This window comes from Trachurus trachurus (genome assembly GCF_905171665.1).
Source record: "Trachurus trachurus genome assembly, chromosome: 16".
Classification (NCBI taxonomy): Eukaryota; Metazoa; Chordata; class Actinopteri; order Carangiformes; family Carangidae; genus Trachurus; species Trachurus trachurus.
In genome coordinates, this window is record NC_139902.1 from 33,211,178 (window position 1) to 33,223,189 (window position 12,012).

The window sequence follows — 12,012 nt, forward strand, 5'->3', positions numbered from 1 at the left end:
AAAACAAAATGTTCCCGGATCAGATCTGATAAAATCATCATCAATAATCACAAACTGCACGTTAATACTGACAGTAAACTTATTCTTTTTTTTCTTTCTTTCTTTTTTTTGGTTGTTGCTCTTGTCCATTAACAATAAAGAGACCGGCGGAGCTCTCTCTGACTACGTGTGGTAATTTACTTTTTTTTTTTTAACACTTGCGTTCCGACGGCATCTCATGTGTTTGACTTCACAACGCTATAAACTGTGGGTAATTCCCCTACCCAAAGTCAGCATCGGTGCTGACTTACGGTAAGGGGACAGTAAGGGCTCATTCACTGACTCACTGACTTGATGATCTGACAACGGAACAGCCCTCACACACTCACGGACTTCCCGTGAACGCGCCTCTAAGTCAGTGAGTCCGTGAGGGGTCGGATTGGAATTGGGCTCAAGGCACCCTGGAGTTAATAAAAATGCCTTTAATTAATCTGGCATTGTCACAATGACATGTTTAAAATGACTGCGATGCGTTTCAGCATCAAGCCTTCATCAGGGAGTCAAACAGATAATTCAGATATACCAAGGTCTTTTGTCTTGGTGTTTAGCCATAGCCAATGACAAGTCGCCACTCGATTGCTGTGACCCAGAGTGGGTGTTGTCAGCAGCCAACTCCTGCAGAAGGATTATTCTTATTTTTGTGGTCTTTTATCTCTTGTTTTTATGAGGTGAGATTTCTCTTATAAACGCCTCTGGGTTTCTTTAATCTCACCTGCACATCTGGTTTGCTGTTTTTATGCTGTTTTTCTTTCTTGTTAAATTGTGCAAATAAATTAAATCTAAAAATCTAAATCTAAGGGGCTTGGCTATCACCACAGGTAACAAGGCCAAATAAAGAAAAACCAATGGTCAGTATTGATGCATTTCAAATGCATAAAGGGTGCAGATAATAAAAATACAACAATAGATCCTGGGATACAACATTCAATACAACAAAAAATGGTACAACAACAAATGCAACAAAATACACAATGAATACAATCATGGACTAAAAACATACCAGGGCAAATCCAAGGGAAAAAGCAGAACTCACAAAAAAACAGAGAAGTCTAAATCTTCATTCAAGCCTGGATGTTTTGTAGCCTGCAGTTTATAGATCCAAAAAAACTTCCCTTTGATTTAGTTTTCTTTGTCTGTCACCTTTGCGTATGGAGGATGGAATGTGATCTAAGGCCTGCAACGTAGAGGGATTATTGCTATGGAACTCAAGATAGTGTTTGGCCATGGGGTAATTGACATTTCCAGGATGGTGTGTTTGTGTTCTGCCAATCTGTCTTGGAGGCGTCTACATAAATTGATGAATCAAGTTTCTTTGAGGAGACGTATTCTGCCCCTTTTCCACAAATTAAAACAGTTCCGAGGCAATTTCGCAAAACTAATGGCATCATTTGTCAGACACCTGAAGGAACAGCTGGAGAAACAAAACCACGTGGATTTCACCTAAGGAGGCTGAAAATGACAGATTTTTTGTAAATTCTCACATTTTGGAGCCCAGATATCTGTTAAAGAGCCTTCAGAAAGTCATTTTGTCATAAAATGTCCTCTTTAAAACAGCAGAGCAGGTTGATACCTAGTATCCAAGTAGTACTAGTAGTACTAACAAACACATGGCCTTCACTGGAGCTGCAGCAGCTTCATACTGTTGTCATCAGCCACCGTGATCCTCGGGTGCTTCTAACAACACCACATGTGGGCAGTAAACAAAGATGTGCAATAAAGAGTATCATCCTTAGCCATAGACATTCACATAATAGCATTGTTTTGAATGTATTCATATGACAAATACACATATGAACTACAGTATAATATAGGGATGAGAATTAAATCCTGTGAAAGACCCGGGAAGATGACCCTGTGACCTTTTCCTTTGGCGCCACTCTCAGGACAAAAACCTGTACATTGTTTGCAACACAGCTGAGAATGTGTGCGTGTGTGTGTGTGTGTGTGTGTGTGTGTGTGTGTGTGTGTGTGTGTGTGTGTGTGTGTGTGTGTGTGTGTGTGTGTGTGTGTGTGTGTGTGTGTGTGTGTGTGTGTGTGTGTGTGTGTGTGTGTGTCTTCTTTAAAGGCTCCTCCCTCAAACAGGAAATATATTTGCCTCGTGGAGCCAGACTTCCTCTATAATGCAGCTGTAGAGTGAGAGTCTCTGGTCAGTGGGAGGATGCAGCCACAGACTCAGCTCTTCTGTCTCCTCCTGTCTGCCCTCGTCTCAGGTGAGTTCACACCCTTTACCTTCTGTTCAGGCAGGATGGGACCTCTGGTGTCTCCTCTGTCCTCAATGTCCAACTACTGCTGACTCACTGAGAATTAAAGGAGTTTCTGAAGTCTGAACTTAAAAAGAAGGAACAAGTTTATACAAAGAGAAAGAGACGAGTCTGGACCAGAGGAGGAGACCAGGTCCTAGTGCCATGGTCCAAACCCAGATCAGCTTTATGATGAAGCTCCTCTAGAGACGAATCATCAACCAGAGGCTCAAACCCGTCCATCTACTGACATGTTGTTGGGAATGTGTGTTCAGCCATGTGTCCTGAACCAACATTAACTGTGATCTTCCTCTGCAGGGTCTGTGTCAGTGGTCTGGGACATGGTGGTCTCTCCAGAGGTCAATGTCTCCAGAGGACAAGACGTCGTCCTCAGCTGCTCCTTCACTCATCCCAGACAGCAGCGTTATTCAGGACAGATCACTGTGAAGTGGCTGGCTCAGGCTGGAGGACCAGACAGTCTGCCTTTCTTCACCTGTTCACTTAAAAACGACTCGAGTGATCAGAAAGACTGCTCAGGTTCTGTGCTGAGATATTCTCTGGCTGGAGACCCTCGACGTGGGGAACTGTCCCTCCTCATCAGGAAGGTCCAGCTGAGGGACAACGGTCTGTTTTTCTGCAGGGTGGAGCTGGACGGCTCGGGTAACAGCTATGAAAAAGACACAAAGCTGCTTGTAACAGGTAAGACTCACCTGTGGTCACCTCAGACCTGATGGTGTTTGTCCTGCAGACGACTGAAGAGTTTTTATTGTTCGAAGAGAAAACATCAGACGTTTGTTTTCTTGCAGCATCTGTGTTGACGATTGAAGTAAAGCTTGAGCTGACATGTTTGTGTGTAGCAGAAAAATATTCAGTGTCTGTTTGACTTTAGATGCACAAACAGAATCACCACATCTTTATACTGAAACTCTGAAAGCAAGGACATTAGTAGTTCCCTTTCAGACACAAGAGGCTAAAGTTCAACAACAGCACAGAGACTTTTATTTTGTTAACTTCTCCGTGCAGTCATTGGAGACAAAGTTTGATTGACAGCTCACAGTGGGTTGGACATACTTATTACTAACAAACAAACAAAAACCAAAACAAACATCTCTCTACTTGTCCCTCAGGGCTTCTGTACTCTGAAAAACCTAAATATGACCAGTTATTGAACAGTAATCAAACTTTATCAGTAGATGACTCATTTTCTAGCGCAAAATGTTCCAAACCAAATGATCCTGACCAGACAGCTCAGCTGCTGCTGAGGTCACTGGAGGTCAGTCAGAGAGGAAGTGCATGTTTCTATTTTTATGACCTAATTACAGTCGTACAGTCACGTACAGAGCCTTGCAAAAGTATTCATTCATACCCCTTTAACTTTCCACATTTTGTCACGTTACAACCACAAACTTAAATGTATTCTATTGGGATTCTATGTGACAGACCAACACAAAATAGCGCATCATTGTGAAGTGGAAGGAGATGGATTTATGTTTCATGTTCATGTTTTTAACGAATCAAAGACCAAAGTTGAACTTTTTGTCCTACATGCAAAACGCTGCAATGTGTGGAGGAAACCTAACACTGCACATGAACCTGAACACTTTTTTCAACTTTCAAACTTTATTGTCCCCAAAGGGAAATTCATGTTGCAGAAGGGCAAAAAACACAGAACATATAGAGCACATCCACACAAACTCTACACAACATTGAACAACATTGAATGGCAGTACCCCAGAGGGCAAACTGGGAGCTGCTCCATACAATCAAGGTAAAAAATTTTATAAATAAGAGTGTACCATAACTGTTTAGTATTTGAATTAAGTTGGATAATGGCTGGTGTTACTTTGGGGCCCAGGAGTCGTCTCACCTCTTCACCCACAGCCATTGACTTGCTTGCTCTGCTGCTGCTAAAAGGACTTTGATGGCGTGGCGTTGGCCTTGGCCTGGAATCCCAAGGTCCTTAAGTAGCCGGATGGATGACTTGACCACGAAGCCTCTGCAGCCGACTTCCACTGGACAAATCTTGGCTTTCCAACCGCACCGTTTAGCATCAGACGCCACCAGCTCTGCATACTGAAGGCTCTTGCATCTGAAGGCCTCTCTATGATGTACACAGAGCAGAGGGCCAGAGCACGAGATCTGGTCTGAGGTTCGTTGTGGCGATCCCAGATGGGAGGCAGAGCATTTCATTCAGAACTGCCCCCAACTTCCAGTCTTGTGCCCCTCCGAGCTGGCCGATGTCTGATGTTGTAGAGACTATGGCTGGCTTTGCACCTTCTTGGACGAGCACTCAAGCAGATGCAGGATTGAATGATGGAGGAAGCAAGGCATTGATCTTTGTCTTTGCCGGGTCTCCAGAGCAGCTGCAAGTTCACTTACGGACATGATTGTGCTGCCAGACCTAAATCCTGTTGAGAATCTGTGGCAAGACTTGAAAACTGCTGTTCACACACACACTCTCCATCCAATCTGAGTCAACTAGCGCTGCTCTGCAAACAAGAATGGGCAAAAATGGGCCAAAATTGCAGACAAACCCCAAAGACTTGCAGTGTTAACTGCAGAGTATTGACTCAGAGGGCTGAATACATATGCACACCACACTTTTCAGATTTTTATTTGTAAAAAATCTTCAACACCATGTATCAATTTCCTTCCACTTCACAATTATGCTTTACTTTGTGTTGGTCTGTTGCGTAAAATCTTAATGAAATACATTTAAGTTTGTGGTTGTAACGTGACAAAATGTGGAAAGGTTCAAGGGCTATGAATGCTTTTGCAAGGTGCTGTAGATCCATCCATCATCATCATCCTGATGTTCTGATTGGTCTGTTCACAGCCGAGCCTCAGATCCTCAGTCTGTCTGTAGTGGACTCACCCTCCGGTCCAGACGGCGCCCCCCGCTGGCTGCAGTGTGAGGTGGAGGGTCACCCTCTGCCTAAGGTCGTCTGGCTGCTCCCCTCCAGGAAGATGATGGAGAACCAGGTGGTGTTGGATCCGTCAGGACCGTACCGGGTCAGCAGCTCTGTGCCATACCTGCAGGAGGGGGAGGAGCTCACCTGCAGAGCGGAGAACATGGTGGGCGGAGCTGAGAGGACGTACCCCCCCAGGAACAGTCTGGTGGTCATACTGGTGGTGTGTGGTCTGGTCACGGTGCTGCTGGTCTCTGCAGGAGGGATCATCGCCTACCGCAGATACAGAGGTGAGAGTCAGTCATGGTTATGCCTAGTACACACAAATCTCAAACGATTTTTTATCTGTGAGAGACCCCACACATGAACAGTTTTGATCGTATTGTGTGTGGTGTGCTGCAATATTCCAAACACAGCACACCACACACATTGAGATTTTTCAGAATCTTGACCCCACGGTCAGAAAACTCAGAAAGAGATCCGTATTGTTGTAGCTACTCTTTCGGGTCTATTTCCGGAATGGACAATGAGAGCAACGTAATTTTTTTTTAATGAAAGCGGGACACTTCAGCCTTTACAACGATCCCATCTGTGTGTGTCTGTGGCTCTGGACGCCGAGCAGTCAAGCGGCTGTCCAATAGGGACCCGGGTGCACTGTCACGTGACGGGCTGTGAGCGGCGGTCACATGACGGTTTAAACATTGCTGCTCTATTGCCGGCTGTTGCCGGCTATGAGCACTACCGTCTTTGCTATCGGCTATCAGGAAATCTCCTGTGTATGGTAAATGGTAAATGGACTTGCACTTATATAGCGCTTTTCTAGTCTTTTGGACCACTCAAAGCGCTTTACACTGTTGGTCACATTCACCCTTTCACACACATTCATACAGCGCTTGACAGCGCAGAAATCTAACCATTCACACACACATACGTACACCAAGTGTGGGTTCAGTGTCTTGCCCAAGGACACTTCGACATGTTGCCAGGAGGAGCCTGGAATCGAACCACTGACCTTCCGGTTAGTGGACAACCCGCTCTACCTCCTGAACCACAGCCGCCCGGTGTATGTGTGAATGTCTGTGTGAACCTCATGTAATGCCAGGGCTGCACCGTGGCTCTCTGTGGGATTGCCGGTGTTGTGCGGAGAAGTGGCCTCTCGCGAGCATTGTCGGCCCCAACAATCGTAAATATTGAACATGTTTAATCGATTATTGGCGCAGAACGTTTTCCGAGCCGGTTGTCGGGACACCACACACTACAAGAGAATCTCATAAAATAATCTTAAAAGCTTAAGATAATAGGGCGATTTCTGTCCGTGGTCGGAAGGGGGAAAATCGGGGAAAAATCAGCCAGATTATCTTTATGTGTGTGGGAGGCTTTAATCAGTTATTATTATTTTAGGTTCTTATCTAACCCTCTGTCGATCAGTCCTGAGCTGTTGATAACTGATATTCAGCGGCTAAACCGGTAAAATTGTTGCATTTTTCTTTTGGGTTGTTTGTGTTCTCATGGCAACAGTCCCAACTGGTCAGCAGTGTCTAAAATCTGGACCAAGAGCAAACACAATGGGAAAGTTGTAAAAGGGAAGCATACTGGTAGACCAAGGAAGATCTCAAAGCATCAAGACAGAACATTTAAAGCAATATGTCTTGTATTTGTGGCTTTGGAGGGAGGGATCTGAATGAGCTTCATTTGGTTTTAACCACTTCCTCATTTTTTCTCCTGAGTTCGACTTCAAACCTCTATTAATGTAAACACAGACAACAGTATGAGACCCATTAATCTCTTTTCTCTTCCCGTCCAGTTTCGCATCTGCAAAAGGTTTTATTTCTGTATGTGTGCACGGTGATGTCAGCAGGAAACAGTGTCACATATTTCAAGTTCTGAAGTAAAACGACCGCGACAAATTCAACAGAAAAAGATGAAAATCCATTTAAAGCAGAAGTAAGCGATCCGGTGGTTTTGGCTAACCTATTGTCAGCCGATGGAGTTAGCAGCCCCCGCCCTCGTCCCTACGTCACCACATTCACGCGCATCCCTTGGCTGCACACACAGAGAGGACCGCCCCTTTATGCCGTTCTCTCTCCTCATTGGATAAAGGTTGTAGGATACAAGGAAAGTTTTCTCCTCGGCTTACAGCAGAGCAGAGTGACTGACAGACCCGTGTTTCAGACCAAACACTCTATGTAAGTGATTGCTGTCGGAAGATAGAACTATTTAAGACTTATATTAACACAAATATTCTGCTTACTTCTGCTTTAACAAAAAAAAGGAAACAGGCAGGCAGTTGAGTCTGTATGCTGTTATTACTGTCACCATGACAACGGAGATCTTCAAATATACTAAGAATTTCACTGTACTAGCTGTATATGTGACAAATAAAGTACCTTTACCTTTACCTTTACCTTTACTGACTGTACCCCAAACCAGTATCACTGTAACCACGGCAACCAAGGTCAATTTCCTATTCCAGACAGAGAGTTGGATGATAGATGATGGATGGATGGATGGATGGATGATGGATGGATGGATGGATGGATTGATAAAGGATGGATGGATGGATGGATGGATGGATGGATGGATGGATGGATGGATGGATGGATGGATGGATGGATGGATGGATGGATGGATGGATGGATGAATGGTGGATTGATGGAGGATGGATGGATGGATGGATGAATGGCTGGATGGATGAATGGATGGTAGATTGATGGATGGATACATGAGGGATGGATGGATGGTGGATAGATGGATGGATGGATGGATGGTGGATGGATGGATGGATGGATGGATGGATGGATGGTGGATTGATGGATGGATGGATGGATGGATGGTGGATTGATGGATGGATGGATGGATGGATGGATGGATGGACAGACGGTGGATTAATGGATGATGGATGGATGGATGGATGGATGGATGGATGGATGGATGGATGGATGGATGGATGGATGGATGGATGGATGGATGGATGGTGGATTGATGGATGATGAATGGATGGATGGTGGATTGATGGTGGATGGACAGATGGATGGATGATGAATAGATGATGATGACGACTTAGCTGTGAAAATGAAAGTTAACGTCTGTGTTTCTGTTTCTTGTTGGATGCAGTGATGGACGGAGGAGGAGGAGGAGGAGGAGGAGGAGGAGGAGGAGGAGGAGGAGGAGGAGCAGTTGAGGGCGATGCTGAGGCTCAGCTGGTTTACTCTGACATCACTCTGATCAGGAACACTTCCTGTGAGTCCTCCTCTCTTTCAGCTCCATTGATCTGATTGGAGCTCTGTCTCCACCTGATCAGCTTCAGGTCTGATGATGTTGTTTTTATCTCCACAGCGCCGCCTGCTGACCGGAGCAGCTCCTTGAAGGAGGAGGAGGAGGAGGAGGAGCCAGGTGAGTGTGACACTCCTTTCATTTCATTTATCCGTTTATCTGTAATGTGACTCTGCATATTCATGAACATACTAAATAATTAGTTCTAAATATACCAGATTTAGCTCAAGAGCTAATTTCCATCTGCAGACACTGAGCTGCTCACATCAGTCAGACAGGTAACTGATCTCAGGTCACCATCTTGTTTCTCAGGTGTTCTGTACTCGGCCATCAGAGTGAGACGTGAGTGATGTCATCTCTCAGGGACAACTGTCCTCCTAGAACCGGCAAAGGAAGGGATGGATTTAGTAGAGGAGCCTCCGACAGGGACAGGCCTGGTCGCAATGATGTGACATCGGCCTTCAGATGCCGCCTGAGCAGCTGCTGAACTGGGACACAGATTATGAAACAAGTGATGAAGACGTTCCTTTAACCACAGAAACCAAACGGACACCATCATGGACCTTTATCAACATACAGTACTGACTGATGATGAGACGCTGTGCTGATGAGCTCCAGTGCTTCTCTGTCGGAAAGAACATAAAGTGGATGGACAGCTCTGGACAAAATGGAGAGACCACTCCAAAAACATTCTTAATAACTCAGCTTCTCTACATGTTTGGCAGCTGTTTGACTCCAGTGTCTATTGGACTCCAACAGAAGCTCATCTCACTCTTCTTAATGAGGCACTCATCATGTCATCATATTTAATGAAGATTATAAAAAACACTGCTATGATTAAAATTGGGGTTATTCCACCAGTGTTGATTCCTGAACTCTAAGTTAAAAATGAATATGAACTTGTTTTCTTTTGCATTATTATTATTAATAATCGAGGCCCGAAAACACTTTGTTATTTTGACCAGTTGTCATTTTCAGCTAATAAATGCTCTAAATGACAATACTTTTATTTCAAATTTGGGAGATAATGTTGTCAGTAGAATAAAACAAAAGTGCTCATTTTACTCAAACACACACCTGTATGTCTGTGTAAATTCTCATTCTCAGGTCCAAACCAATTGCTGCAGACAGTTTGGCTGCTTTGAATTGGTGTCCTGAAGATGCAGAGACAAATATTAGAAATGAAAATTAGAAATGTTAATGCCTTCAACAGTTACTATGTATTCTGCTTGGGCATATATTTCTTATGACCTCTCCGGGTCTAGTGTCTCCTCCTCCGTGTCTCTAACCCTCCTCTCCTTCATGTGCATTTGTTTTCAACTATGAAGCCGGTGAGAAATCAATCCATGGAGCGATGGATAATGTTATTCATCATCTACCATGTTACCATGTGTATATCTGTGTAGTCTTATCTGTCATCAAAAAGAGATCACGGGTTACGGGTTAGCGCGTTACGTTTGTGTGGCGGTGTCGCCATGGAGACGAGAGCTGGGACACCGGGTCGGAGGCTCTGATCTTACAAGGTTGGTTTTCAGCCAAGAGACGCTCCACTCTCCCTGGAACTAGTTACTAGTCACTGGTTTAACCAGAACTAGGACTCTGGAGACACAATCCTAAATAGTTCCTCTTTAAATCCTCAGAGTTGAGTCTGTGGCTCAGTATCACTAGAGCACTGTAAAAGAGAGTAACGACACCACCATTGACTCCCGTGGTAAGGGTTTAAGGGTTTAAGGGTTTAAGGGTTTTGCGCCCCCTAGTGGCAGGATATGGATATTGCAAAAGCGCCCAGAAAACCCATTCACTCCAATGTATGTGTGCTGCCCACTTGCTTGTAAATTGATGAAAACGGCCGTGTTTTTGTTTTTAGGTGTCTTGGTCATATCAAATTATACTTATAATTTGTTTATTACAAAATGTAGATTGAAACATTAATGTAGACAACAGTTTTTTTATAATTTTTTTTACTAGCCTATGTGTTAATGTTTATCTGTAAAGGCTCCTCAATGATGTTATTAATGTGGGTGATCTATAAATGTCCTTAAATTATTGAAAACACCACACTTGCTCATTCACCAACAATGCAGAGATGTCAGTTCTTGGGCGCTTTTGCAAAACCCATATTCCTCCACCAGGAGGCGCTTCCATTGGACCAATGCTGTCCTTACTCTCTTTTACACTGCTCTAAGTATCAGGTCCTGATGGTGACCCTATGACCTTTTCCATTCGCCACTCTCAGGACAGACCTGTAGATTGTTTGCAACACAGCTGAGAATGTGTGTGTGTGTGTGTGTGTGTGTGTGTGTGTGTGTGTGTGTGTGTGTGTGTGTGTGTGTGTGTGTGTGTGTGTGTGTGTGTGTGTGTGTGTGTAGGTGTGTGTGTGTGTGTGTGTGTGTGTGTGTGTGTCTTCTTTAAATGCTCCTCCCTCAAACAGGAAATATATTTGCCTCGTGGAGCCAGACTTCCTCTATAATGCAGCTGTAGAGTGAGAGTCTCTGGTCAGTGGGAGGATGCAGCCACAGACTCAGCTCTTCTGTCTCCTCCTGTCTGCTGTTGTCTCAGGTGAGTTCACACTCTTTACCTTCTGTTCAGGCAGGATGGGACCTCTGGTGTCTCCTCTGTCCTCAATGTCCAACTACTGCTGACTCTCAGAAAGAAGGAACACGTTTATACAAAGAGAAAGAGACGAGTCTGGACCAGAGGAGGAGACCCGGTCTTGGTACCATGGTCCAAACCCAGAGCAGCTTCATGATGAAGCATCAACCAGAGGCTCCTGCAGTCTGAAACCCGTCCATCTACTGACATGTTGTTGGGAACTTTGCAGCCATGTGTCCTCAGACCGTCAGTCCAGCCTGAACCAACATTAACTGTGATCTTCCTCTGCAGGGTCTCTGTCAGTGGACTGGAGCATGGTGGTCTCTCCAGAGGTCAATGTCTCCAGAGGACAAGACGTCGTCCTCAGCTGCTCCTTCACTCATCCCGATCAGAAGGATTATTCAGGACAGATCACTGTGAAGTGGCTGGCAACTCAGACTGGAAATCAAAAAGCTCAGCTTGTCTACGCCTGTTCACTTAAAAACGACTCAACAGGTGATCGAGGCAACTGCTCAGGTTCTGTGCTGAGACATTCTCTGGCTGGAGACCCTCGACGTGGGGAACTTTCCTTCCTCATCAAGAATGTCCAGCTGATGGACAACGGTCGATACGTCTGCAGGGTGGAGCTGGACATCAAGGAGAACGCCTACCAAAAAGACACAAAGCTGCATGTAACAGGTGAGATTCACCTCAGACCTGATGGTGTTTGTCCTGCAGACATCAGAGTCTGTTGGACTTTAGATGCACAACAAGACTTTATACAGAACCTCTGAAAGTAAATTCATTATTATTATTCTTAGATTAAGTGTTTGTAGTTTCCTTTCAGACACGAGGCTGAAGATCAACAATAACACACAGACTTTTATTTTGTTAACTCCTCCGTGTAATCAGTGGAGACAGTTAAGTTTCATGAGCAGCTCACAGTGGATGGTGTTGACTGATTGACAAAGAAAGGAACA

The 12,012-nt window shown here is 44.6% G+C and overlaps 1 protein-coding gene across 1 annotated transcript; it reads left to right on the forward strand.

The window, feature by feature from the left end:
* Positions 1-2,177: 2,177 nt before the first annotated feature.
* LOC310999825 (sialic acid-binding Ig-like lectin 15) lies at positions 2,178-8,811 on the forward strand (the record flags this gene model as incomplete). The annotated part of the gene is made up of 5 exons (XM_083990391.1): positions 2,178-2,249; positions 2,598-2,978; positions 5,116-5,478; positions 8,525-8,581; positions 8,774-8,811. The coding sequence occupies exons 1-5, from the start codon at positions 2,198-2,200 to the stop codon at positions 8,809-8,811; spliced, it is 891 nt and encodes a 296-aa protein (XP_083846517.1). The 5' UTR covers positions 2,178-2,197.
* Positions 8,812-12,012: the final 3,201 nt, after the last annotated feature.